The 24430-nt window shown below is 37.6% G+C and overlaps 1 protein-coding gene across 7 annotated transcripts in view; it reads left to right on the plus strand.

Annotated features, from left to right (window-relative positions):
* Positions 1–24430, plus strand: part of Mga (MGA, MAX dimerization protein) — a 124878-nt gene that overhangs the window by 45336 nt on the left and 55112 nt on the right. For all 7 annotated transcript variants that reach the window (XM_026787703.1, XM_026787704.1, XM_026787705.1 and 4 more), the window contains exons 3-12: positions 5907–6849; positions 8649–8727; positions 8854–8949; positions 11111–11242; positions 11500–11604; positions 13321–13979; positions 15415–15757; positions 21333–21559; positions 22127–22309; positions 22892–22961. In XM_026787703.1, the coding sequence (XP_026643504.1) occupies positions 5907–6849; positions 8649–8727; positions 8854–8949; positions 11111–11242; positions 11500–11604; positions 13321–13979; positions 15415–15757; positions 21333–21559; positions 22127–22309; positions 22892–22961 (2837 nt within the window). The remainder of the gene's footprint in view (positions 1–5906; positions 6850–8648; positions 8728–8853; positions 8950–11110; positions 11243–11499; positions 11605–13320; positions 13980–15414; positions 15758–21332; positions 21560–22126; positions 22310–22891; positions 22962–24430) is intronic.

The raw sequence follows: 24430 nt of genomic DNA on the forward strand, positions 1-24430 counted from the left end.
TTGGTTTTTCGAGACAGGGTTTCTCTGTGGCTTTGGAGCCTGTCCTGGCACTAGCTCTGTAGACCAGGCTGGTCTCGAACTCACAGAGATCCTCCTGCCTCTGCCTCCCGAGTGCTGGGATTAAAGGCGTGCGCCACCACCGCCCGGCTAAAGCAATATAGTCTTAAAAGAAAAAATTTCAAATTACAAAATTCTTCAGAGCACATTAAAACATTTTTTTTCCTAAATGGATTAGTGTGACAAATGTATTAGTGATTGGTTAGTAGTGTCTAATGCCTGTTGGGCTAATGGTCAGTGGAACTAGAAAGCTAACCAGCTTTCCTAGAAAATTTTTTTTGGAATGCTGTGTGTTTGTTTCTCTGTGTAACCCTGTCTGTCCTGGAACTCACTCTGTAAACCATGCTGGCCTTGAACTCAGAGGTCCCTCTGCCTAGGATTAAAAGTTCTGTGACATCATTGTATTGCCTTTATGGAAAAAATGTTTTTTACTGTTTCAACACACAGGAAGTTTAATTCAAAAATCCACAGAATAAAAACTATGACAGAATTGAAACTAGCAACATACTAGCTTTATATTCTTTTTCCTGGTTGGTGTCCTTTTGCCTACAACCTGTTCCTTTCTTATCACCTAATTTTACCATCTCTTGGTCTTTCTAAGCTTTTAGACTTTACGTATTTATACTCATCTAAATATATATGTGTGTGTGTTTATATTATAGGCTAGTACCTGCATGACAAAGAACTTTTTATTTTTCTACCTTTGGATCTTGTTAATTCTATTTGCTTTTGCTTTAATTAATCCTTTTATCAGGGGTTAGCAAGTCAAGACTTAGGTCCATACTTCATCAACTGTTTTTTGTGTGACTTGCCAGCCAGTAATAGTTCTTACATGGTTAGTTAGATAGGAGAAAAAGAAGGAATAATATTTCATGATCTCTGAAAATTATGTGATTGAAATTTCAGAGGCTCTTTGTTGGATCATAGCTGTGTTTATGCTTTGCATGGATTCTTTAGTGTTTTAGTGGCAGAGAGTTGGCATAGTTTAAATGTTTTACTATATTTTAGCCTTTTACAGAAAATAAATTTCTATAATAGAGAATTTATTTTAGACTTTTGCTTTTCTTAGCATATATATTTAAAACTAAATTTGCTTCTGAATGCTATTTTAGTTTACATTCTATACATTTTGATATTAGCATTGTTTCTTACTCATTTATTGTTTGAGTTTATTTCTGCCCAAGAGCATAAGGCATTGCTGTATTTGCCAGCCTACTGTGTCTTTTGGAGGGTTAATACTTTATTTATATACATATTTTATAGATAGTGAGTGAAGTGTTCTGTTTCTGTTTTGCAAGATAGTGTCTTTTGCTTTGTTTTGTCTGGCCTGGTATTCACTGTTGCCCAAGTTCTTGAATTCATGATAGTCTTTGCCTTAGCCTCCCAAGTGTAGAGGTTACAGGTGTGTTCACCAAGATCGCCTTTGAATGTAATCTTCTACAGTTAATTTGGTAAATGTAACTGATAATACTGCTGAGTTCTGTCTCATTACTGATTTCTTTTTTCTGTTCTTTTTTTTTTTTTTTTTTTTTTCTTGGAGGCAGGGTCTCACTAATAGCTCTGGCTCTCCTGGAACTCACTGTGTAGCCTGCTTCTGCCTCATGAGTGTTGGGATTAAAGGTGTGCTTTTAATTACTGAGTTATCTTCCCTTCCCCCCCCCCCTTTTTTTTTTGAGACAGGGTTTTGTATGTAACAGCTCTGGCTGTCCTGAGACTGTAAACCAGGCTCGAACTCTTATTCAGGCTGCTTTTGAATTCATGGACTCAAATTATTCATCTTTCTCGTGTTCTTTCCATTCCTTCCTTTCTTGATATTGTCCCTTGTGATATGTATAGCTGGCAAAGATTTTTCTCCCATTCTTTTGCCTTAAGTAGTAACAGGAAGTAAATGCTTTACCACAGAGGTATAGACCTAGCTGTTCAAGGCTATTTATTTTGTTCCTTGGCAGGCCTTTTTAAACTTTTTTCAACCTGCTTGTCATTTTGTATTATTTCTCAATCTGTAAAAGTTCTTTAAAATGTCTTTGCCTGTGCCTGTATTTGTTGTTGTTGTTGTTGTTCCCCTCTCCATGTTTTCTCTAGTTCAGGTACTCAACATGTAGGGGGATGCATATCAGATATTCTTCATAATGGATATTTATATTATGATTCATAACAGAAAATTACAGTTATGAAGTAGCAACAAAATAAGTTTATCTTTGGGTGTTGCCACAAGATGAGGGCCTGTATTAATAGAAGAAGGTTGAGTACCGTGGCTCTAAGCTGTTTGGGTTTTAGGACTGACATAAAAGTCTTTGATTCATTTTGAATAGATTTTTGTGTAGGGTTAGTATAATTATTACTTAATTGTTCCTGATAAAAACAATTTACGCAAGAAAGAATTTATTTGGGCTCACAGTTTTAAGGATACAGTCCATCATGTTATGAAAGGCACCGTGGCAGTAATGTGAAATAGCTGGCTACATTGTCTCCACTATCAGGAGATACAGGGTTTGTCTCCATTGGCTTTCTTTTTCGATTTTATTCAGCCTAACACCCTAGCCCATGGGATGGGAAAGCTTATCATATCTGGGTTGAGTGTTCCCTCCGTCCTCAATCTTTTCTGGAAAATAACCTCATAAACATATCAGAAATATGGTTCTCTGGTGATTCAGAATGTTCTTAAATTGACAATGAAAATTAAGCATCACAGTGATTTTTTTTTTCATACTTACCTGTGAGATATCCTGTTCTCAGCACCAGTTGTTGAAGAGGCTATTATTTATGCTATGTGCCTCTACATACATGTGTGCATGCGTGTGTATATATAATGTATGTTTTTAGCCCCTCTGTTGAAAATTGGGTACATGTGGATGCATGGTTTATTTTTGTGTTTTCTGTTTTTATAAATGGAAGTTTCTGTCCTGTCTGGTCCTGCAGCCATTTAGTCCCAAAAAACCACACAGAGGCTTATAGTAATTGTAAACAGTTTGGCCTATTTTTTCAGGCTTATTATTAACTATCTCTTACAATTTAAATTAATCCATAATTCTTATCTATGGTTAGCCATGTGCCTTGGTACCTTTTCTCAGTATGACATTCTCATCGTCCTCTGTTTCTGTCTGGTGACTGACTCTTTGCCTTTCCTCTTCCCAGAATTCTCCTAGTTTAGCTGCCCCGCCTATACTTCTTCCTGGCTACTGGCCAATCAGCATTTTATTAAATCATTATGAGTGACAAATCTTTACAGTGTACAAAAACATTATCCCACAGCATGTTTTACGTTTTACTGCTTTATACATCTGTCTTTGTGCCAGTACCATGTTGTTTTTGTTGCTATGGCTTTGTTATTTATTTGAAACCATGATGTCTCTTGCATTGTTCTTTCTGTTTAGGATTACTTGGGGTATTTGGAGGTTTGAATGCTTCCATATGAATCTTAGAGTGTTTTTTTTCTAGTTCAGTTAAGAAAGTCATTGGAATTTTGATGGGACTTTCATTGAATCTGTAGGTAGCTTTCAGAAATTTAGCCATTTTCTACAAAATTTATTTTTCTTAATCAATTAGCATGGATCTTCTCATGTTTTCTGCAGACTAGGCTTTCCTTTTTTTCCTCCTCTCAAGCTGTCTGAATGAGTTTGGGATTTTTCTGTTGCAGCCTATCTGCATCAAACTCCACAGGTGCTTGGGGTCTAAACGCTGCTGGAGTTAGCCCCTCACCACTGGCCAGCTCTGCCATTAGGTAGCTCCCGCCACATGTGCTTCTTCCTCACGATCCACTGTGTGCAGCAATTTTCAGACAGCAGGCTACCTCTCCGGGTGGGTTGTGGGCTTTCCCTGGACCCTTTCCTTGGACTGCTGCCAAACTAGGTAGCTGCCTTGAAAACCCACTTGGTATTTTACTGTTCTACACAGCACCAGTCAGCCCTATGTTGGGTGCTGGTGAAGTGCAATCCTAGTCTTAGTAATAAAAACCTGGAGTCAGATATCAGGGGGTAAAAGCTGAAAGATCAGAGAAGCAAAGGAGTAGCCACAGTCACTTCTTAACTCCGAATTCTCTGACCAAAAAGGGCTAAGATCCGTCTACACCCTGCCTTATCACTTCCTGTCTCCTGTCTGTACAGATCTCCAGACTTCTATGTTAACTAGTGACTAGTTCTACCCTCTGATCTGTAGGCAAGCTTTATTTGTCAGAACACAAATAAAATTATCACCCACAAGATCTGGCTGTTCTGGAATCACTCTGTAGACCAAGCTGGTCTTGAACTCAGAGATCTGCCTGTCTCTGCCTCCTGAGTGCTAGGTAAAGGTATGTGCCACCACCACTTAGCTGACCTTTTCTGGATTATTTTTACTTTTATAGTTTGTGTGTGTGTGTGTGTGTGTGTGTGTGTGTGTGTGTGTGCGTGCACTAGTGGGAATTGGTTTTTCTTTTACCATGTTGGTTCTAGGGATCACATATAGGCCATAACGGCAGTCACCTTTACCACTGAGCCAACTCAAAGGCCTGATCTTGGATTTCTTGTTCTTTGTCTCCACTTTCTAAGTGCTAAGATTGCACATATGTGTCATTATGCTTAATTTATGCGTTGCTGAGGATTGACCTATAGGACTTTGTACATGCTGTGCGAGTACTTTACAGACTGAGAAACATTCCCAGCTGTATGTAACCTAGCCTTTTACTTTGGAAGAATTTGTGGCAAAACTCTTTATTTCTGTCTTTATCTGTCTGTCCATCCGTCTGTCTGTACGTCTGTCTGTCTGTCTTTGATTCAGGGTCTCAATATGTAGCCTTGGCTGGCTTGAAATTCTTTTTGTAGACCTTGCCTCACCTCAGATCCACCTGCTTCTGAGTATTGGGATTAAAGACATGCCATTACCACCTCCATGAATGCCATGCCCAGCTGCTGTGGTGAATCCTTGCATTGAAAGCATGTCTTTTCTGGGGGCGGGGAGGGGCTAGTATTCTACTACTGAGCCACACCCCTTTTTCTTGAAAGTGAGTTTTTTTAATTTGAAAAATTGAAAATCTTCTGGTAGTAACCTGAGTATACTAAGAAAACTAATGTATTGCTTAAGATGTTAACTTTTATTTTAGATATTTTATCTGAAATATAGACATGAACTAGCAGCTTGAAAGCACAATATTTTATTGTGATTTCTAGTAGTGATAGACATTTTTCCCCTCTTCCTTATTGGCAGTTGATGATGCATGAATTTTGATTTGATTTTTGATCAGTTCTAGCTGACTTTCAATATGGAGCTCCGTATATCTGATCAATATCTAAAGGCAAACATGTTTTATAAGGTACTCTGCATTTTATTTAACGATAAAGGTAAACTATATTCTTTTTCCATGTTTTATTTATATAAAAGGGTCAGTTTATGTGGTAATGAGGTTTGAACTCAGGACTTTTTTGTTCTAGGCAAGTATTCTACCAGCTGTTCTACCATCAATGTTCTACCAACATTCCCAGCCCTGAAACTTTGCTCTTGAATTATATTTTTTCATGAAACATTGATAAATGTGTTATGTTGGTTAATTGCTTTTTAAAAAATTATTTTTATTTTATGTACTTTGGTGTTTTGCCTGCATATATGTCTGTATGAGGGTGTCATATCTTGGAGTTACAGTTGTGAGCTGCCTTGTGGGTACTGGGAATTGAACCCAGGTCCTCTGGAAGAGCAGTCTGTTCTTAACCTCTTAACCATCTCTCCAGCCCCAGTAAATTGCTTTTGAGCCCTTTGTTAAGTTACAGATAGTTTTTAAGGAATGGTTCATAAAATCTGATGCATTAATTGATCTTAACTGTTTTTCTGTTCTTGAGTTTTGTTTATGGACAGTTCTGTACTTTTTATCTTCTTTCTAGTCTTATTGGGAACAGTTTGGAAGATGATTCCCAGATTGCCTCACCATTAAACCCGAATGGAAACTTTAATGTCGTCATTAAAGAGGAGCCTCTCGATGATTATGATTATGAACTTAGTGAATGCCCGGAAGGGGTCACTGTGAAGCAAGAAGAGACAGATGAGGAAACGGATGTATATTCAAACAGCGATGATGATCCTATATTAGAGAAACAACTAAAGAGACACAATAAGGTTGATAACTTGGAATCTGACCATCCATCTTACAAATGGCTACCAAGTAGCCCAGGTGTTGCTAAAGCTAAAATGTTTAAATTAGATGCTGGAAAAATGCCAGTGGTTTACCTAGAGCCCTGTGCTGTCACCAAAAGCACAGTGAAAATTTCTGAACTTCCCGATAATATCCTTTCCACATCTCGAAAAGATAAATCAGTGTTGGCAGAATTAGAATATTTGCCTGCATATATTGAAAATTCCAGTGGGACTGACTTTTGCTTAAATAAGGATTCAGAAAATAGTCTCAGAAAACATTCATCAGACCTCAGAATGGTACAAAAGTATACTTTACTTAAAGAACCTCAGTGGAAATATCCGGACATATTTGATAACAGTAGCACAGAAAGAATAAATGACAGTTCAAAGGGATCATCTGGAGACTCGTTTTCAGGAAAAGAGGACTTGGGCAAAAAGCGAACAACTATGCTTAAAATGACAACACCGTCAAAGACTGTGACTGCTAGTCAGAGTGCCTCTCCAAACACTCCTGGAAAAAGAGGAAGGCCTCGAAAGTTGAGACTCTCTAAGGTGGGGAGACCACCTAAAAACACGGGGAAGTCTTTAACTGCTACAAAGAATGTTCCTGTAGGTCCTGGAACTACATTTCCTGATGTGAAGCCTGATCTAGAAGATGTAGATGGTGTGCTCTTTGTTTCCTTTGAATCAAAGGTAAGATTGTGCTGATCAGCTTTTTTCTGAGGTCTGTTTTGAATTGTAAATTGGCTTAAAATTTAGGATCTACTTTTGTTAATGTATCTATTTGTGAGTATGTTGGGGAAAGGAAATGAGTATGGTTATCTTTACGTTTGGTTTAGTTAACAGCAATCACCTCTTAATATACCTCCTTTGAAATAGACTTTAAAAATGGACCTTTGCTTAGGTCTCACTCTAATTTACTCAGGATATTTATCTGATTAAAAAAGATTTATGTGTATCTAGTATATGTGAATGCAGGTGCCTGTGGAGACCAGAGGTGTTGGGTTACACTGGAGCTAGAGTACAGGCAGTTGTGAGCTGACATTGGCACTGGAAATTGAACTTAGAATTTTCATTGTTGCAGACTCAAAGCTTAACAATTCATGAAAAGTTCACCCCCCCCCGCCCCCGAGATACTGTCGGGGACCAGCCTTGGCAAGATACTTCATCTCTCCTACTACTGGCTAGTAACAGTGGTGTAGAATATTGGAGAACAAAATAGTAGCAGTCTTTTTTTTTTTTTCCTTTCCTGTTTTGGAGACAAGGGGGGCTCTCCTCATAGCTTTGGCTGTATCAGAATTCAGTCTGCTCTGTAGATTAAGCTAGCCTTGAACCCACAGAGATCATTTTGCTGTTTCCTCTGAGAGCTGGGACTAAAGGTGTGTGCTACCATGTCCAGCTCAGTGCTAGCAGTCTTGATGACTTGAGTCTTACCCATAGTGTTTTGGTTTGTCTCCTCTCACTCTACATGCATAATATTTTTCGTGCAGATATTTTAAGGAGTTTGATATTTCTAAGTTGGCTGTAGATGTTGGATGTCTTTCTACCTGGTTTTTTCCTCCTCCTCTGTTACTGAGAAAGCTTCTTTTCTAGGTGGTGGTGGTTTTTCCTTCTTTCTTCCCCCCCTCCTTCTTTTCTTCTTTATCCTTCCTCTTCTCTTCCCTCCCTGACCATCCTATCCCTAATGTTTGTAGCAGGAATCGGGGAGAACAGTGATGGAGATCAAACCTAGGTCCTTATGCATAATAAGAACTTCTGTACTACATCTTAGCCCCTTATGATTAAAATAATTGAATGTGAATACTATAGAAAATAATAAAGTACATCACACTGGATATGGTGATACATGCCTAAAATCCTAGCACTTGGGAGATAGAAGAGCAGCATGATCAGGAATTGACTAGCACACTCAGCTACTTAATGAGTTTGAGTCCAACCTGTGTTACATTAAACCCTGCTGCCGCCACCACCCCTCCACCCAAGGACAAGAAACTCCCAAAGTATGAGAACAGTTACTCCTGTTCTATGAATTTGAAGCTATTGGTGTTTTTTATATTCTTGGTCCTTTATTATTACTATTTTAAAAAGATTCTGTGTGTATGAGTGATTATACATGTATTTGGGTATCAGTGTGCATGCCTGTGTGAGTGTGTGCAGAGGCTAGAGGTTCGCACCTTCTTCATTGTTTTCAGTCTTATTCTTTGAGGTAGGGTATCCTCAGGAGCTCACTGATTGGCTAGGCTGACTAACCAGTGAGCTCCAGACAGTCTCATGTCTCCTTCACCCTGATCCCCACTAGGGGTTACAGAAAAGTGCCACTATACCCAGCTTTTGCATGGGTACTGGGGATAAACCAGGTTCTCATGATTACGTGGTAAGCACTGTACTTAGTAAGCATTCCCTCCAGCCTCTGGTCATCATCATCATTTTTTTTTAATTTCCTTTAAAAATTTTAGAAGCAACATAAACTGGATTTTATTTTTAATATATAGGAGGCTCTAGATATTCATGCAGTTGATGGGACCACAGAAGAAACTTCTAATCTTCCGACTACAGCCACAAATGACCCAGGTATTATATAAATATAAAAACAGTATAAATTCAGATATATTTGCTATTGGGGCTGAAGTAGTGAAGTGTGGAACATTTATTCTCTCTGATACGTACATTGTTATTTTATCACTGTTTTGTCAATAGATTGCAGAACAAGAATTTCCCAGTTGGAAAAGGAATTAATAGAAGATTTGAAGTCTTTGAGGCATAAGCAGGTGATACATCCCGCTCTTCAAGAAGGTACTAGTTTCTAAGTGTGGATAAGCCAATTTGTCTTTTGTTCATTATCTCCTTTCTCTTTTTTCTTCCTACCCCTTTTTGCTTATTTCTTCATTCTTCATTCTCTCTTTCCCTCCTATTCTTCATTTCATTTCAGTACCTCTTAACTAGCAATTTTTTATTTTCTCTGCTTCTAAAGTTCTTTTCAACTTAAAAGCACATGTAATTCCTTATTCTAGTAATATATATGTATATATAGCATGTACTATAAGATATATATACTACACATATATAATGTATTGCTATAAGATGTGTGTGTATATATAAAGTGTATCACAGGAAGCAGTATTTTCTCCTCAAAATGGGAGCATTTTGCATCTTTAAAACTGGTTGCATTTGTGAGGTTTTTTTGCTTTGGGATTGAGAGTTGTGTTTTTATTTCTTAAAATAACATATTAAGGACACACACACACACACACTTTTATTGGGGCTGAAGAGATGGCTCAGTAGATAAAGTGTGCTTGCTATGAAGTATGAAGATCTTACTTTGATCCCCAGCACACACATAAGAAAGCCAAGTATTGTGGTACGTGCCTGCAGTTTTGGTGCTTGGCAAAAAAGAGACAAAAGGATCTCTGATTTGTGCTGTCTGATCTATTTAGTTAAATTGGTGTGTTCCCGGTTCAGTGAGAAAACTTGCAGAAAAAATAAAGGGTGATTGTGAAACTGCTCTCTGTCTCTAACCTCCACATGCATAGGTGCTGGTGTTGGAGCATGTCCATGTGCATGCATCAACACATAAATACAAGAGTATTTTTGTCATTGTGTGCCTGCAAGTATATAACATTTGGAGGAGTATTGGGAACTTAATTAAAAAATTTAGATGGCTCAGTAGTGTAAGGTTGCCAAATTTGATGATTAGATTTCAATCTCTGGAATCCCTGCAGGAGAAAGAGAGATACAATTTCTGCCCAAGTTATCCTGATTTCCTCATGTTAACTTCCTAGATCCTTTGTAAGTTTTTGATTGGAAACCTCAGCCTGTTACTTCTGTTTCATATTATATTACTTTATTTACAGGGTTATATTGTAGCCTAGACTGGTCTCTATCTTATCTTCTTCACTTCTCCAGTACTTACATGCCTACTTAATATATTTTTTGTTTGTTTTTAGTAGTAACCTATTCATTACAATGTTACTCTATATAATCTTTAAACTCCTTTTGGCCTTGGTTTTTTAAAAATTCTGGTAAAATATTTTCTCTTTATAAGTAAGTCTCATTTTAGGTTTATTGATAAAAACTGGAGAGTTAGTGCCCGTAATCAGGCCAGAAACTCTATCTGAGGCAAGGTTTTATTGGAACTGAAGAAGGCTTCTGAACCTCAAGGCCTAAAAAAATAAAAGATTTGGATTTTGCTTTTTTATTTATGCTTCTTAGAGAATTGCTACAAATTTGACAACCTAAAATGGAAAACATTTCTATTTTACACAGAATACATTTATATTTTACATTTTCTGTGTATTTGTAATCTAAACATGGCTTGTCACTTGCTTAGGTTCTCAAAAGACTATAATCAAGATGTTGATGAAGCAATTGGCAAGGCATGTTTTTCTCTTCATTATTTGCTGGAGAGGATTCTGCTCCATTTCCCCTTAGTTTATCCGCCTCCCCCTCTCTTTCTCTTTCTCTTTCTCTTTCCCTTTGATTTTTTTTCAAGACTGGGTTTCTCTGTGTAACAGCCCTTGGCTGTCCTGGAACTCACTTTGTAGACCAGGCTGACTTCTAACTCACAGACATCTGCTTGCCTCTGCCTCCCATGTGTTTGGATGAAAAGCATGCACCACCACCAATAATCCCCCCCATCTTATTAATTGACAGAATTTATTTTCTTGCAGCCTTAACAACACTTCTAGGTTATCACATGTACATAACTTTGTAGGTTCCCATGCCCTGTACCACATTCCATTGGATGTAAGCAAATCATAGATTTTTTTCCTTATCCAAGGGTAGGTAATATATATATATAATATACTGTAAGGTAAGGATTTAAGTGCGGCTGTTACTGTTTACTTAATCATTTTGCCTTTTACCGTTTGCTTTGTTAACTCTGAGCCAAAAAAATATTTTTCTTCCCCAAAGACAGAAGGGAGATAATATGAAGTGTGATCTTTTTTTCTTGTAGTGGGCTTAAAACTGAATTCAGTAGATCCAACAATGAGCATTGATCTTAAATACTTGGGAGTACAACTGCCTTTGGCTCCAGCCACCAGCTTTCCCTTTTGGAACCTTACAGGAACCAACCCTGCTTCTCCTGGTGAGTGTGTAGTAGCATTTTTATAATTAATATTTTTCTTCTTTAATGTTTAGATTATTTGTAGTATAAATTTTAAAACATTACTTTTATTCTCTAACTTAGGATATTTAGATATCCATTTAGGATATTTTAGAGAGTAAGTCTTTTGTTTCTTGGCATTGAATTAATAAATAGAATGTATCATAGTAGAGAAACAGTAATTTGACATATTTGGCTGACTAGAACTCTGGTCATTTCTTTTGCTTTTTCTTTTATAGATGCTGGGTTTCCTTTTGTTTCTAGGACAGGGAAGACCAATGACTTCACCAAGATCAAGGGATGGAGAGGAAAATTTCATAGTGCTTCTGCATCTAGGAATGAAGGTAATTAGATTTTTAGTTTTTTTGTTTTGTATTTTCTAGTACTAGAGATTAAACATAGGGTTCTAACAGCTTCTCAAGCATTTTCCTACTCAACTAAAGCCTAGTTCTTTTTCTGTTTTTGAGATATAAGCTCATTGACTGTGAAATGCTGGCTTGAGCTCCCAGTCCTCCTGCTCAGCCTCCCAAGTGTTGAAATTACAGACACGAGCCACCTAACCTAGCCGGTCATTAGTGTTTGTTTGTTTTGTTTAAAGATTTACTTATTTATTGTGTATACAGAGTTCTGTCTGCATGTATGTTTGTAGGCCAGAAGAGGGCACCAGATCTCATTACTGATGGTTGTGAGCCACTATGAGGTTGCTGGGAATTGAACTCAGGACCTCTGGAAGAGCAGGCAGTGCTCTTAACTGCTGTGCCATCTTGCCACAGCCAAGTGTTTGTTTAAACTTTACATATGGTCTGAAAAAATGTAGCCTTGGCCTAGGGTAGTGGCACTTGCCTTTAATCCCAACACTGGAGAGAGGTGGATTTCTGTGAGGTTGAGTCCAGTTTGACCACATGGTGAGTTCCAGGCCAGCCAGGGTTACATAGTGAGACCCTGTTTCAAATCAAATCAGTTTCATTCAACCACTTGTCATTACCCCCTCTCTCTCTAAACTGAAGTGAAAACAGAGTCTTGTTGTTTGTTTTCTCCCTAGCCAACTCCTATTCATTTCAAACTTAATTATCGATGCAGCTTTCAAACTGTTTCCTTTTGCTATGCATCATTTCAGAACTATATACTTCAAAATTGTCTATTAGTTCTGATAGTCTTATGCTTTAGAATAAACTTGTACCCAAAGGTTTTGTTTGGGAATATGAACCTATTTCTCACTACATGGTTTGCTATTTATACCCTAAACAGTTTAGTTTACCATTTATCCAAAATAAGCCTTCTTCATGTTTGAGTTTACTTAGTTTTATAACAATGGTAATATGTTTAAATCTTTACTAATATTTTGCTTTCCTAAAAATGGGATGTTGTTAGGTCTGGTGATATACACCATTGTAGTCCAGTCACGTGGGAATTAAGCAAAGAATTGCAAAAGGTCTGGCCTAGTGCCATATCAAAGACATCTAGGGCTGCATAGTGAGAACTTGCTTCAAAGTAAAACAAAACCAAACAAATGAAAACTCTTAAAGATTATGCTCTTTTTTTTTTTTTTCTTTTTCTTTTTCTCGAGACTGGATTTCTCTGTAGCTTTGGATCCTGTCCTGGAACTAGCTCTGTAGACCAGGCTGGCCTTTAACTCACAGAGATCCGCCTGCCTCTGTGACTCAAGTGCTGGGATTAAAGGTATATGCCACCACTGCCCAGCTTGGTGTGTGTGTGTGTGTGTGTGTGTGTGTGTGTGTGTGTGTGTGTGTGTGTGTGTTTATTTATTTAATTTTGTGGAACTCAGATCTCTTAAATAACCCTGGCATTCTGTTGAAGTCTTCTTTAATTTCCTTTTTTCCCCCTTACTGTTATGTTTTTATTCATCACTGGTTTATAGTTAGGTAAAAAGAGACACTGTGTCATTTGTCTTGGTTTTCTATTTTTCCTTCTTTCTGAGTAGAAATAGTTTAGAGAAGTCTCAATAGCATCTATCTCAGTATTCCTGACCTCACAGAATGTTTTTCCTGGAGATCTGAAACTCTCCTAGATTTAAATGTCTTGTATCTCCTTATTTCTAGGTGGAAATGCAGAGGCCTCACTGAAAAACCGTTCTGCTTTCTGTAGTGATAAACTGGATGAGTACTTGGAAAATGAAGGCAAGCTGATGGAAACAAGCATGGGCTTCTCTTCCAATGCGCCCACGTCTCCAGTAGTCTATCAACTACCTACCAAGAGTACCAGCTATGTTCGAACTCTTGATAGTGTACTAAAGAAGCAATCTACTAGTTCTCCTTCTACCTCTTATTCTGTGAAGCCCCATTCCGTAACCACTGCCTCTCGAAAAACAAAATCTCAAAGCAAACAGACAGCACTCAGTGGTCGAACTAAATCATCTTATAAGTCAATTTTACCATACCCTGTTTCACCAAAGCAGAAAAACTCTCATGTGATCCCAGGAGATAAAATTACCAAGAATTCCTTAAATACAACCTCAGATAATCAGGTGACTAACTTCGTTGTGCCAGCTGTAGATGAAAGTTCGTTTCCAAAGCAGATTAGTTTGCGGCAGGCACAGCAACAGCAGCTGCAACAGCAAGGAACACGTCCTCCGGGCTTGTCGAAATCGCAAGTAAAGCTTATGGACCTGGAAGACTGTGCGCTCTGGGAAGGAAAACCAAGGACCTATATTACTGAAGAGCGAGCAGATGTCTCCTTGACAACTCTTCTTACTGCTCAAGTGAGTATTTGCTGTTTTCTGTAAACATTGGTGCTTAGCTAGAAATTAGACATTGATGCTTTTGACAAATGGATAAGTTGGGTTTTAGCATTTTAATTACCTAGATGATATCTGCCCGTCTCTTGGCTTTGCATATGCTTTTAGTCCCCTTACTCAGGAGACAGAGGTCAGAACTCTGAATTTGAGGTCAGCTTGGTTTACATAGTGAGCTCCAGGCCAAAGCTACATAGTAAGACCCTGTCTCAAACAAAAGAAGGTGGAAAGTCATAAAAGTGCCTGATATTGACCTCTGGCCTCCACACGTGTATGCATGGGGTAGCATACACACAGTTACACATTCATATACTGTACACGTATCACAAATAAATACAAAAAAATAAAATAAATTTCTGGGGCTAGCAAGCTGGCTGAGTAGTTAAAAATGGTTTCTACACAAGCTTGGCGACCTGAATTCAATCCCCAGAAACAATGAAAAGGTGGGTAAAGAGAACCAACTGCACAGCCTTGTTTTCTGACTTCCATATATGTGCTTTGGCATGTGCATCCTTACACATCATGCACAAACAATAAGTAAAAATAAAATAAAATTCTGTACTGAATTCTAGAACTGAAGATCATGAGACATCAACAGTAAATGCTTTCTTTAATTTATATATGTGCATGTATGCATGTATATTTCTATGTATGATCATACATGCATGTGTACATGCATATGTGTATGTAGGTAAAAGTCAGTGACAGATCTTGTTTAGACCTTCTCCCTTTTATTTAATGGAGGCAGGATCTCTTGTTGAAATTGGAGCTAGTAAGCCAGCAGCTAGCTCCAGAGATCACCATTTCTGACCCCCAAGTACCGGGATTACAGGTGGCTGCTTTGAATGGGAGCACTTTATCCACTGAGTCAACTCTGTAGTCTGTGTCCTGTATTTACTAGTCACTTACAAAAGATTCATTCATGATTTTCTTCACTTTTTATTGGTTATTTAGGGCATTTTGTACAAAATAGTACATCGTAATTATTGTAGATTTTACAGAACATATATGCTGTTGGAGTGTTATTCACTCTGCTGTTGCAATCTAGGTAATATGAGCTTGCTTGTGCTCCAGGTAAACCATATGAAACATTAAGTTTGACCTATTCACCTTAGATTTGTCAGTTCTGCAGAAGAACATTACATATGGTTTCTAGTGAGTAAATAAATAATCTATATTTGATATTTTTGCTCTTAATGAGAAATTTCTTTCTCTGATATGTGCAATATATTTGAGTGGGAGCTTGTTTACTCACCCTAATTATATTTGTAGTCTGACCATTGCGTCTGTGTTAGTCTTGTATTAGTGCTCATAATCAGAAGGTAGATGAATATGTGACTCCTAAGTTGTTGGTGGTATTAGGATGATTTTGTAAAATTTTTACTTTCTCACTCAACTTTAGGCATCTCTCAAAACTAAACCTATCCACACAATCATAAGGAAACGAGCCCCACCATGCAACAATGACTTTTGTCGCCTGGGTTGTGTATGTTCCAGTTTAGCTTTGGAGAAGCGCCAACCTGCTCACTGCCGTCGCCCAGACTGCATGTTTGGCTGCACTTGTTTGAAAAGAAAAGTTGTATTGGTTAAAGGGGGATCCAAAACAAAGCATTTCCATAAGAAGGCTGCTCATCGAGATCCATTATTTTATGATACACTGGGAGAGGAAGCAAAAGAAGGAGGGGGAGTCAGAGAAGATGAGGAACAATTGAAGGAGAAAAAGAAGAGAAAGAAGCTGGAATACAGTGAGTTGGGTTTTTTCTTCTTTTTTTCTTTCTTTTTTTTTTTGTTTTTGTTTTTCAAGGCAAGGTTTCTTTGTGTAGCCCGGCTATCCTGGAACTTGCTCTGTAGACGAGGCTCAAACTCAGAGATCTGCATTTCTCTGCCTCCCAAATGAAGGGATCAAAGGTGTGTGCCACCACCACCCTATAGTGAGTATTAGTTAATTTAAAACTGTCTTATTTTTTTGTAAAAGTATACTTTTTGTATGTGTTTGTACCTGTTTCTGTGAATGTATATAGAGGGGCCAGAGGTTGAAGTCATTTGTTTTCCCCAGTTGCCTTCCACTTGATTAAAATAATTTTTTACATTACACTTATTTATTTATTTAGTGTGTGTGTATATGTGTGCACGCGCACATGCATTCTTAAGTGTAGCAGTCAGAGGACAACTTGAAGAGTCTGGTTTTCCCCTTTACTACGTGGGTCCTGGGGATCAAACTTGGGTTGTAAGTTTTGATAGCAAATTCCCATCTCACTGTCCCTCCCTCCCTTTCTCCCTCCCTCCCTCCCTCCCTTCCTTCCTTTTTTGTAAAACTTAGACAAGGTTTCTGTGTATAACAGTCCTGGCTGACCAGGCTGGCCTTGAACTTAAAAGAGATCTACCTACCTCTGCCGCCTCCCCAAGTGCTGGGATTAAAGATGTGTGCCCCCCACTGCCCACTTGTCTTCCATTCGTTGATGTGACTAGATTGGCTGGCCAACAAATTCCCATGGGTCTTGTTTCTACTTTCCCAGTTCTGGTACTGCCACATCTGGTTTTTAATGTTAGTGCTGGAGATCTGTGCTTTGGGTCCTCATGTCTATGTATGAAACACTTCAATAACTTAAGTCTTCTCTTCAGCCTGTGTATGTGTGTATGTGTGTGCGCACACGCACGCACTCTTTCTCAGCACTTATGCTTGTTTGATAAGCACTCTACAATTAAACTAAATTCTCAGACTCTTCTAAAAAATTTTTTTACTCATTTAACACATATGTGTGTGTGCCTGAATGTATGTACCACCTGCATGTAGGAGCTCTCAAAGATCAGAAGAGACATCCTCTTCACTGGAGTTACAAATGGTTGAACCACCATGAGGGTGCTGGGAACTGAACCGAGGTTTGGTTTATTTATGCAGGCAGAATCTCTTGTTGAAACAAGCTAGTTTAGCGAGGCATCTAGTCCCAGGGATTTCCCCATCTCAGCCTTTCAAGTATTAGGATTCCAGGTGGCTGGCTGCCTTGCTTCCCGACTTTTATGTAGGTTCTGAGGATCCGGACTCTGTCTTAAATGCTTGAATGCCAGCACTTTATCCACTGAGTCATCTCCCTAGCCTTCCTTTATGTGCTTACTAGAAATTTCTCCGAACTTGCTGGCTTAATACTTGTAATCTCAGTGTTTAGGAGGCTGAGAAAGGAGGATAGCTGAATTCAAGGCTAGCCTAGCCTATAGAGATACTCTGTTTTAGTTGCCTCCCCAACCAAAGATGAGTGTAAAGAGTCATCTAATATAAAGTAGACTTGACCCAAGAAGATAGAAAAACTTCATTGGATATTAGCTACATTGCTAGACTAGAAAACAATGTCTTTAAAATAGAGAAAATTACAAGTTATAGATAAGAAAGTTAAAAGGCACTAGATTTATTTTCTTTATAGGCCAATCATGTTTGAGAACCTGGGTGATATGTTTATGAATGCCACATCAGTGAAAACCAAGAATTCCAGGAAGGCAAAATTTTCAATACAAGGAAATAAGAGTAACTGTAAATGCTTTGGTAAAAATTTGAGCAATTAGTAAAAGTAATGAGTCTCCATCTGAACAATCGAAATAAAGTTAGTGATGCACAATTAAATTTCTCTCTAAAAAGTGGTTTGTATATATTCTATAAGGATTAATCACTTAAGCATGATTTTGGAAATGAGTTGATAGGTTCTGTGGTTTTTAGAGTAGAGAGACTTATACACAAACCAGCGATGACTCAGACATGATATAGAGCAGGAATCAGTAACATAAACCCAATGGTTGTTAGAGCTGACAAGGCAGAAGTGGAAGAAGGGTAAGGTACCCACCTCCTTCCATTCCAGTGCTTAATTAGCTTCCACTAAATCATGACAATAACCACTAAAATTACAAATGATTAAAATTAGTTATTGGAGCTGAGTTCAAGGTCAACCTAGTGTACAGTGTACGTTCCAGGATAGCTAGGGCTATAGAGAGAAACTGTTCCAAAAAGCAAAACAAAATTAGTTATCAGTAGGGACAGTGGATCTCTGATGGAAGACATGTTTTTCCTTTGCATGTTTCTTTATAGGATTTTAATTTTTTCAAGTTTATATTGTATAACTAGAATATAAAGTAAAACTTTATATTTTCATGGCATGAAATCTAGACCTTTATGAGGCTTTTTTTTGTAATTGTGATGACTTAAAGGATTTATATTGTTTAAAAACCCATTAATCTATTGGTGTGAAGGAGGAAAACATTATCAGACACCTTGTAAGGATACCATATACATTTTGCAGTCTTATGCTAAGGAAGCTTTATTCTCTATTTTGCAAATGACTTGATTAATATTTAGTCTCAGTTTAACTTATCCAAGATTATATAGTTTTTCTGACTTGTAAAACTCCGTGTTTTTTCTGGTATAATTTCTAAAGTATGGTTTCCTCAGGTTTTTTGTTTGTTTGTTTGATTGTTTTTCAAGACAGGATTTCTCTGTGTAGTCTTGACTGTCCTGGAATTCACTCTGTAGACCAGGCTGGCCTCCTTGGTGCTGAAATTAGAGGTGTATGCCACTACCACATGACGGTTTCTTGAACTTTTAATTTTACCTGCTAATATTCCCTTTTGACTTTCACTCTGTCACCTGTTTAGCCTTTGATTTGTCAAAAAAGTATGGCTAGTTGTGTAAAGACAGTGTGACTATTTGCTGTGAGAAATATCAAACATAATAGGATAAAACCTGGCATTCTATTTTTTCTAATGATTTATTTTGTTTTATATGCATTGGCATTTTTATCTGTGTGAAGGTGTTAAATCTTCTGGATCTGGAGTTACAGACAGTTGTGAGGAGCCATGTAGGTGTTGGGAATTGAATCAGGATTTTCTGGAAGAACAGATAGTGCTCTTAATCGCTGAGCCATCTCCCCAGCCCAAAAATTTGGCATTCCTGTTACCTAAGCCCTCTTAAAATGTTGTTAGCAATAGAAGACATAACTAATAATCTGTTGTGAAGATTAAAATAATTGGTCCTAAATATAACCTTTCTGATTAGGGAAAAAAGTATTATGAACCCAGGTGACTAAACTATAGACTTCAAAAGAATGGCAACAGATTAATGTTATGAACAATTCTGTGCCAATAGGACAATTCAGATGACAACAGACAAATTCTTTGGGAGACGTGAAACTCATAGAAGTAGAGGAACTGCTGGGAATGGTTGTGCATGCCAGTAATCCTGGCACTTAGTAGGCTAATGTTGAATATTTAGAGTTCAAGGCCAGTATGGATTACATAGTGAGACCCTGTTGCAGAAAAATATTTCATTGTGTTAAAGAATTACACTGATAGTAAAAACATCTATGATAATCACTAGCTTCACATGACTTTACTTTTTTGTTTTTGTTTTTTAAGACAGAGTTTCTTTGTGGTTTTGGAGTGTTCTAGACCAGGCTGGCCTCAAACTCAAAAAGATTCACCTGCCTCTGCCTCCCCAGTGCAGGGATTAAAGGCATGCGCCACTACTGCCCAGCAATTACTTCACTCTTAAATTCTGTAACATACATAGGGAATAAATAACATTAATGTATAAAACTATCCCATAAAATTTTCTCATTTTAGGAGGCCATACTCAACATTTAATCTATACAGTGACCTTATGAGAAAACTGTACACTAATATTTCTGATGAGTATAGATTTTAAAATTCCAAACACAATTCAGCAGAACAAATCTATGTATTTAAAGGATAATGCATCATGACTAAGTAGAGTACAAGATTACATCCCAGGAACCTGAACTTAGTTTAATAATTGAAAATCAAATCAACAGTCAGGCATGGCAGTACATATCATTAGCCCTGGCTTTTAGGAAACACAGACAAGTAGATCTCTATGAGTTTGAGGCCAGCTAGACCTACATAGGTCATATATATGCCCAGGCTACATAGTTAGACTCTGTTTCAAGCAAAAAAACAAGAAGAAATGAAAGAAAATTTAACAGTTTTCTATGATGAGATAGACCTTTTAAGAAGCCATATAATCTTCTCAATGACTGTTTTTAAAGAATTAGCAAATCCAGCCTGGCATCGTGGCCCAACAGTTGGGAGGCATGGGTATGTGGATCTCTATGAATTTGAGGCTAGTCTGATCTACCTAGTGAGTTCCAGGATATCCAGAAATACATAGTGATGCCCTGTCTTGAAAATACAAAAACAGGGAGCTGGAGATATGGCTCAGTAGTTAAGAGCATTGCCTGCTCTTCCAAAGGTCCTGAGTTCAATTCCCAGCAACCACATGGTGCCTCACAACCATTTGTAAAGAGGTCTGGCGCCCTCTTCTGGCCTTCAGGCATACAGACAGACTATTGTATACATAATAAATAAATATTTTTTTTAAAAAAAGAAAATACAAAAACAAAACAAAACCAAAGCAACCAATTGCCAAAATCTAAATCTGTCTGATAATGAGCTCTGTGAAACACTTTACAATGTGTTAATCATGAAGGACTGAGCTACTGCTCCTCTTCCCCCAAAGACAGAATGAGGAAGAATTTGTGTGCTTTCAATCACTTCTAAACAACATTGCATTGACTCAAGTGCACTGCCATGGCCTATAGTCTCAGTGTTTGGGAGTCTGATGTAAAGAGTATTACTCAAGTCCAGGATTTGGACCAACCTGACTACATCTCAAAAACAAACCAGTCCCAGAAAAACTACACATTGATGGTCCTATCTAGTGTATTAAGGTATGAAAAATAAAGGAATCCAGATTGGAAAGGAAGAATTAAATTGAACATTTTCCATAGAAAAATCCTAAGCTGCTAGAAGTATGAATTAATTTAGTGAGACCACAGCATATATCATTAGTATATAATGTATAAACAAGAGACAGTTGGAAGTTGAAATAAAAATTACCATTTAAAATAATATCCAAAGGTTGATGTGATTATTTAGGCAGTAAAGACATTTGCTCCCCCAAGCCTGATGACCTGAGTTTGATCCCTGGAATTCACATAATGGAAAGAGAGAATCTACTTACAAAAGTTTTCCTCTGACTTCTACATGTGCTCTGTTTCACACAGGTGTATCCCCACATCCAGTTTTAAAATAACAGCCAAAGAGATGAGACATGATACATTTAACAAAAGATGCCTAGGATATATGTATGTATATGTATGCATTCACACATTTTGTTTTATTCTTAGCTTTTCTCTTGTTTGGAGCTGAATAAAATAATGTATATGAAGACAATTAGAGGTCTTCAAGGAACATCTGTTTGTTATAAGTTACTGTCCTTTGTGAGGGAAGCACATAAAAATCATGTACTCTTCTTCTATTAAGCCGTATGTGAAGCAGAACCTGAACAGCCTGTTCGACATTACCCACTGTGGGTGAAAGTAGAAGGAGAAGTAGATCCAGAGCCTGTTTATATCCCAACACCTTCTGTCATCGATCCTGTGAAACCATTGGTGTCACCTCAGCCGGACATAACTTCTACTACCACGAAGGGCAAGCTTCCCACTGGAATTAAACCAGCACGAGCATATACTCCCAAACCCAATCCTGTGGTAAGGCTGGAGTTGTGGTTTGTTTCTTACTGTAAGTTTCACAAGCCATTTGTAAAGATGATAGATTTCAAGCTGAGTTTTTGTTCATATTTAGTGAAGATTGACGTAATTTGTCTGTAGGGCTCTTCTCTGGCTTCATTAGTTTATTTGTTGTGATAAAAGTAGAAGTAGCTAGTAATAATTGAAGATAGCCAAGTTTTCAAGCTCATAGATAATTTATTTTTTATTTTTGTACATGTGTATTTGCCATATATGTATGTGTATATGTCATATATGTATGTGTGCTCTTAGAACCCAGATGTAGGTTCTTGTGCAACTGGAGTTAGAGGCTGTAGGGAGAGAGGGACAGGTGGATTTCTTGAGTTTGAAAGACCTAGCTTGGGCCATAGAAGTAGTTCCAGCATAACAAGGGCTGCATAGAGGGACCCTGTATTAAAAGGAAGGAAGGAAGACCCCAAAAAATCAACTTCTGTAATGGAAACAAAGATTAAACTCTTCTTTTGGATTCTAGGATAAATTTCTTTCCCCATCATTATAATGGCGTGTTTTGTTACTTGAAACTTACAGATACGAGAAGAGGACAAAGACCCAGTCTATTTGTACTTTGAAAGTATGATGACTTGTGCCCGAGTTCGAATATATGAACGAAAGAAAGAGGGACAGAGACAACCATCTCCTCCCCTGTCCCCATCTTTATTATTTCAGCAGCAGAGCCCATGTTATTCTAGTCCTGAGAGTCATATTACAAAGGTGAGTTGCTTGGTTCATAATAACCTTTACATTTCCAGTTGCCTATTGCTATTAGAATTTTTATTGTGATCATCATAATCTTTGTGTTTGTCTGTGAAATGTAAATAAGCCTATGTCTCTTGCCTGTTTAATCTCTTAGTGTCTTGGTGTTATTTGCTAAAATCCTTTAGCAATTAAAATAAACACTTTTGATTTTAAATCAAAATACTTACCTATTAGTGCGATTTAGTTTTCACATCGATGAGTTTTCTAAATGAAGCTTGTTCTGTTAAATATTCAGTATTCTTTTGGCCTTCAGTATTCTTTCCTTAGAGTATTTGATAACGTATAATGTAAATTATTTCTTAAGTGACTCAATCATTAGTAAGAACTTTGAGAATGAGGCTACATTTTATTTCTCTTCTTTTCCTCCCTCCCTCCCTCCCTCCCTACCTTCCTTCTTTTCTTTCTGCCCAGGATTATATAATATGATAGTAATGTAACTGGGCAGATGTGAAGTTGTAGATTTTTCTACTGATTTATGTCTTCTCTGTAGATAATAAATACATTTTTAATTAAAGTATTTCTGTATTTTTTCTTTAGGAACCTGATTCTGAACATACCTTAAAGCAACTCATTTGTGACTTGGAGGATGATTCTGATAAATCACAAGGTCAGAATAAAAATTAGATATTAACAATTGATACTAATTATTGTGTAATTCTGAATTATTTAATGGCAGAAATCTTAAACCAGCAATCCAGAATATGTCACTGTGCTTTTTCTAACTTCTGCTAAAATAGAGATAACAAGCAGAAATCTTTCCCCATTGTTCTGCTTGATATCCCTAAAAGGTCTGCTTGTGTTGATTAGATATTTTATTTCAGCAGACTTGTAAGAATGTCAGTGAAAAATTTATTCTCGGCCGGGCGATGGTGGCGCATGTCTTTAATCCCAGCACTCGGGAGGCAGAGGCAGGCGGATCTCTGTGAGTTCGAGACCAGCCTGGTCTACAGAGCTAGTTCCAGGACAGGCTCCAAAGCCACAGAGAAACCCTGTTCGAAAAACAAAACAAAACAACAACAACAAAAAATTATTCTTTTTTCAAACCTCAAGGATATAGGCATCATTCACTATTAAATTTTCCTTAGGTCTTCCAACCACCACTGGGGATATGTAAAAGGGAGAATGGAAGAACAACTGTCTCTGATGATCTAGAAATCTCTTCTGCTAGAATTTCTTTGAAGAGATTGTATAAACAAATAGGGAGTTTAACTAACTGTTTGATTTTGGTTATGCAACACCTATGCAGCAGCATTCTTCCTATAATGACAAAGTATCATTAAATAAAATACTTTCATTCAACATTTAAGAAAGTAGAGGAAACTGCTTGGGTAGAGGAAACCTGCTGGAGACTATGTGCTCTCTGGGGATGATGGAGCTGGAGCCTGTATTCTTGACATAATTCTAGCACATTGAGAAGTTCTACTGTAGAAATCTGGTGATTATGAAATCTATATCTTGTCAACATGTCACCATAGTTAGGGATACATTGGGAAGCTGAGTCATTGGTATACAGTGTAGACATGGGGAAACCATATATCTAGAGATATTGCGGCATTTGTAGTAGAAACTAGTGGTAGAATGTTCTTTAAAAGGCTTTTTAAAAATTGCACTTGTTTATTTTATGTATGTGAGAGGGTTGTTTGCCATGACACAAATCAGAGGACAACTTGCAGGAGTAGGTTCTTTCTTTCCAGTTCCCCAGGGATTGAACTCAGGTCACCAGGCTTAGCCACAGGTGCCATCTCACCAGCCTCTTAGTTTTATTTTTAGAAACAAAAACACTACATTTTACTATTAATGTTGATTCCTGCCTTCACATATTTCAAAGCAGGCTTACCAAGTATTTGTGTTTGGCCTATTTGGATATCAGTATAATAACCTCTATCAAGTCAACTTTACCTTTGTTATAGGTCACACTTTGCAAAGTAAAACTTATATTTTTGACCTTCTAGGGCAGTGCCAAGGATATTTCCTTTTTATGGGTGAATATAGTCTTTGGGATAGAAAAGACAACTGTCTATTTAGTTTTGTGAGATCTTTTTTTTTTCTCCTTAAAAACTCCAGAATGTCGCCGGG

The sequence above is a fragment of the Microtus ochrogaster genome (assembly GCF_000317375.1).
Source record: "Microtus ochrogaster isolate Prairie Vole_2 chromosome 14 unlocalized genomic scaffold, MicOch1.0 chr14_random_1, whole genome shotgun sequence".
NCBI classification, from domain to species: Eukaryota; Metazoa; Chordata; class Mammalia; order Rodentia; family Cricetidae; genus Microtus; species Microtus ochrogaster.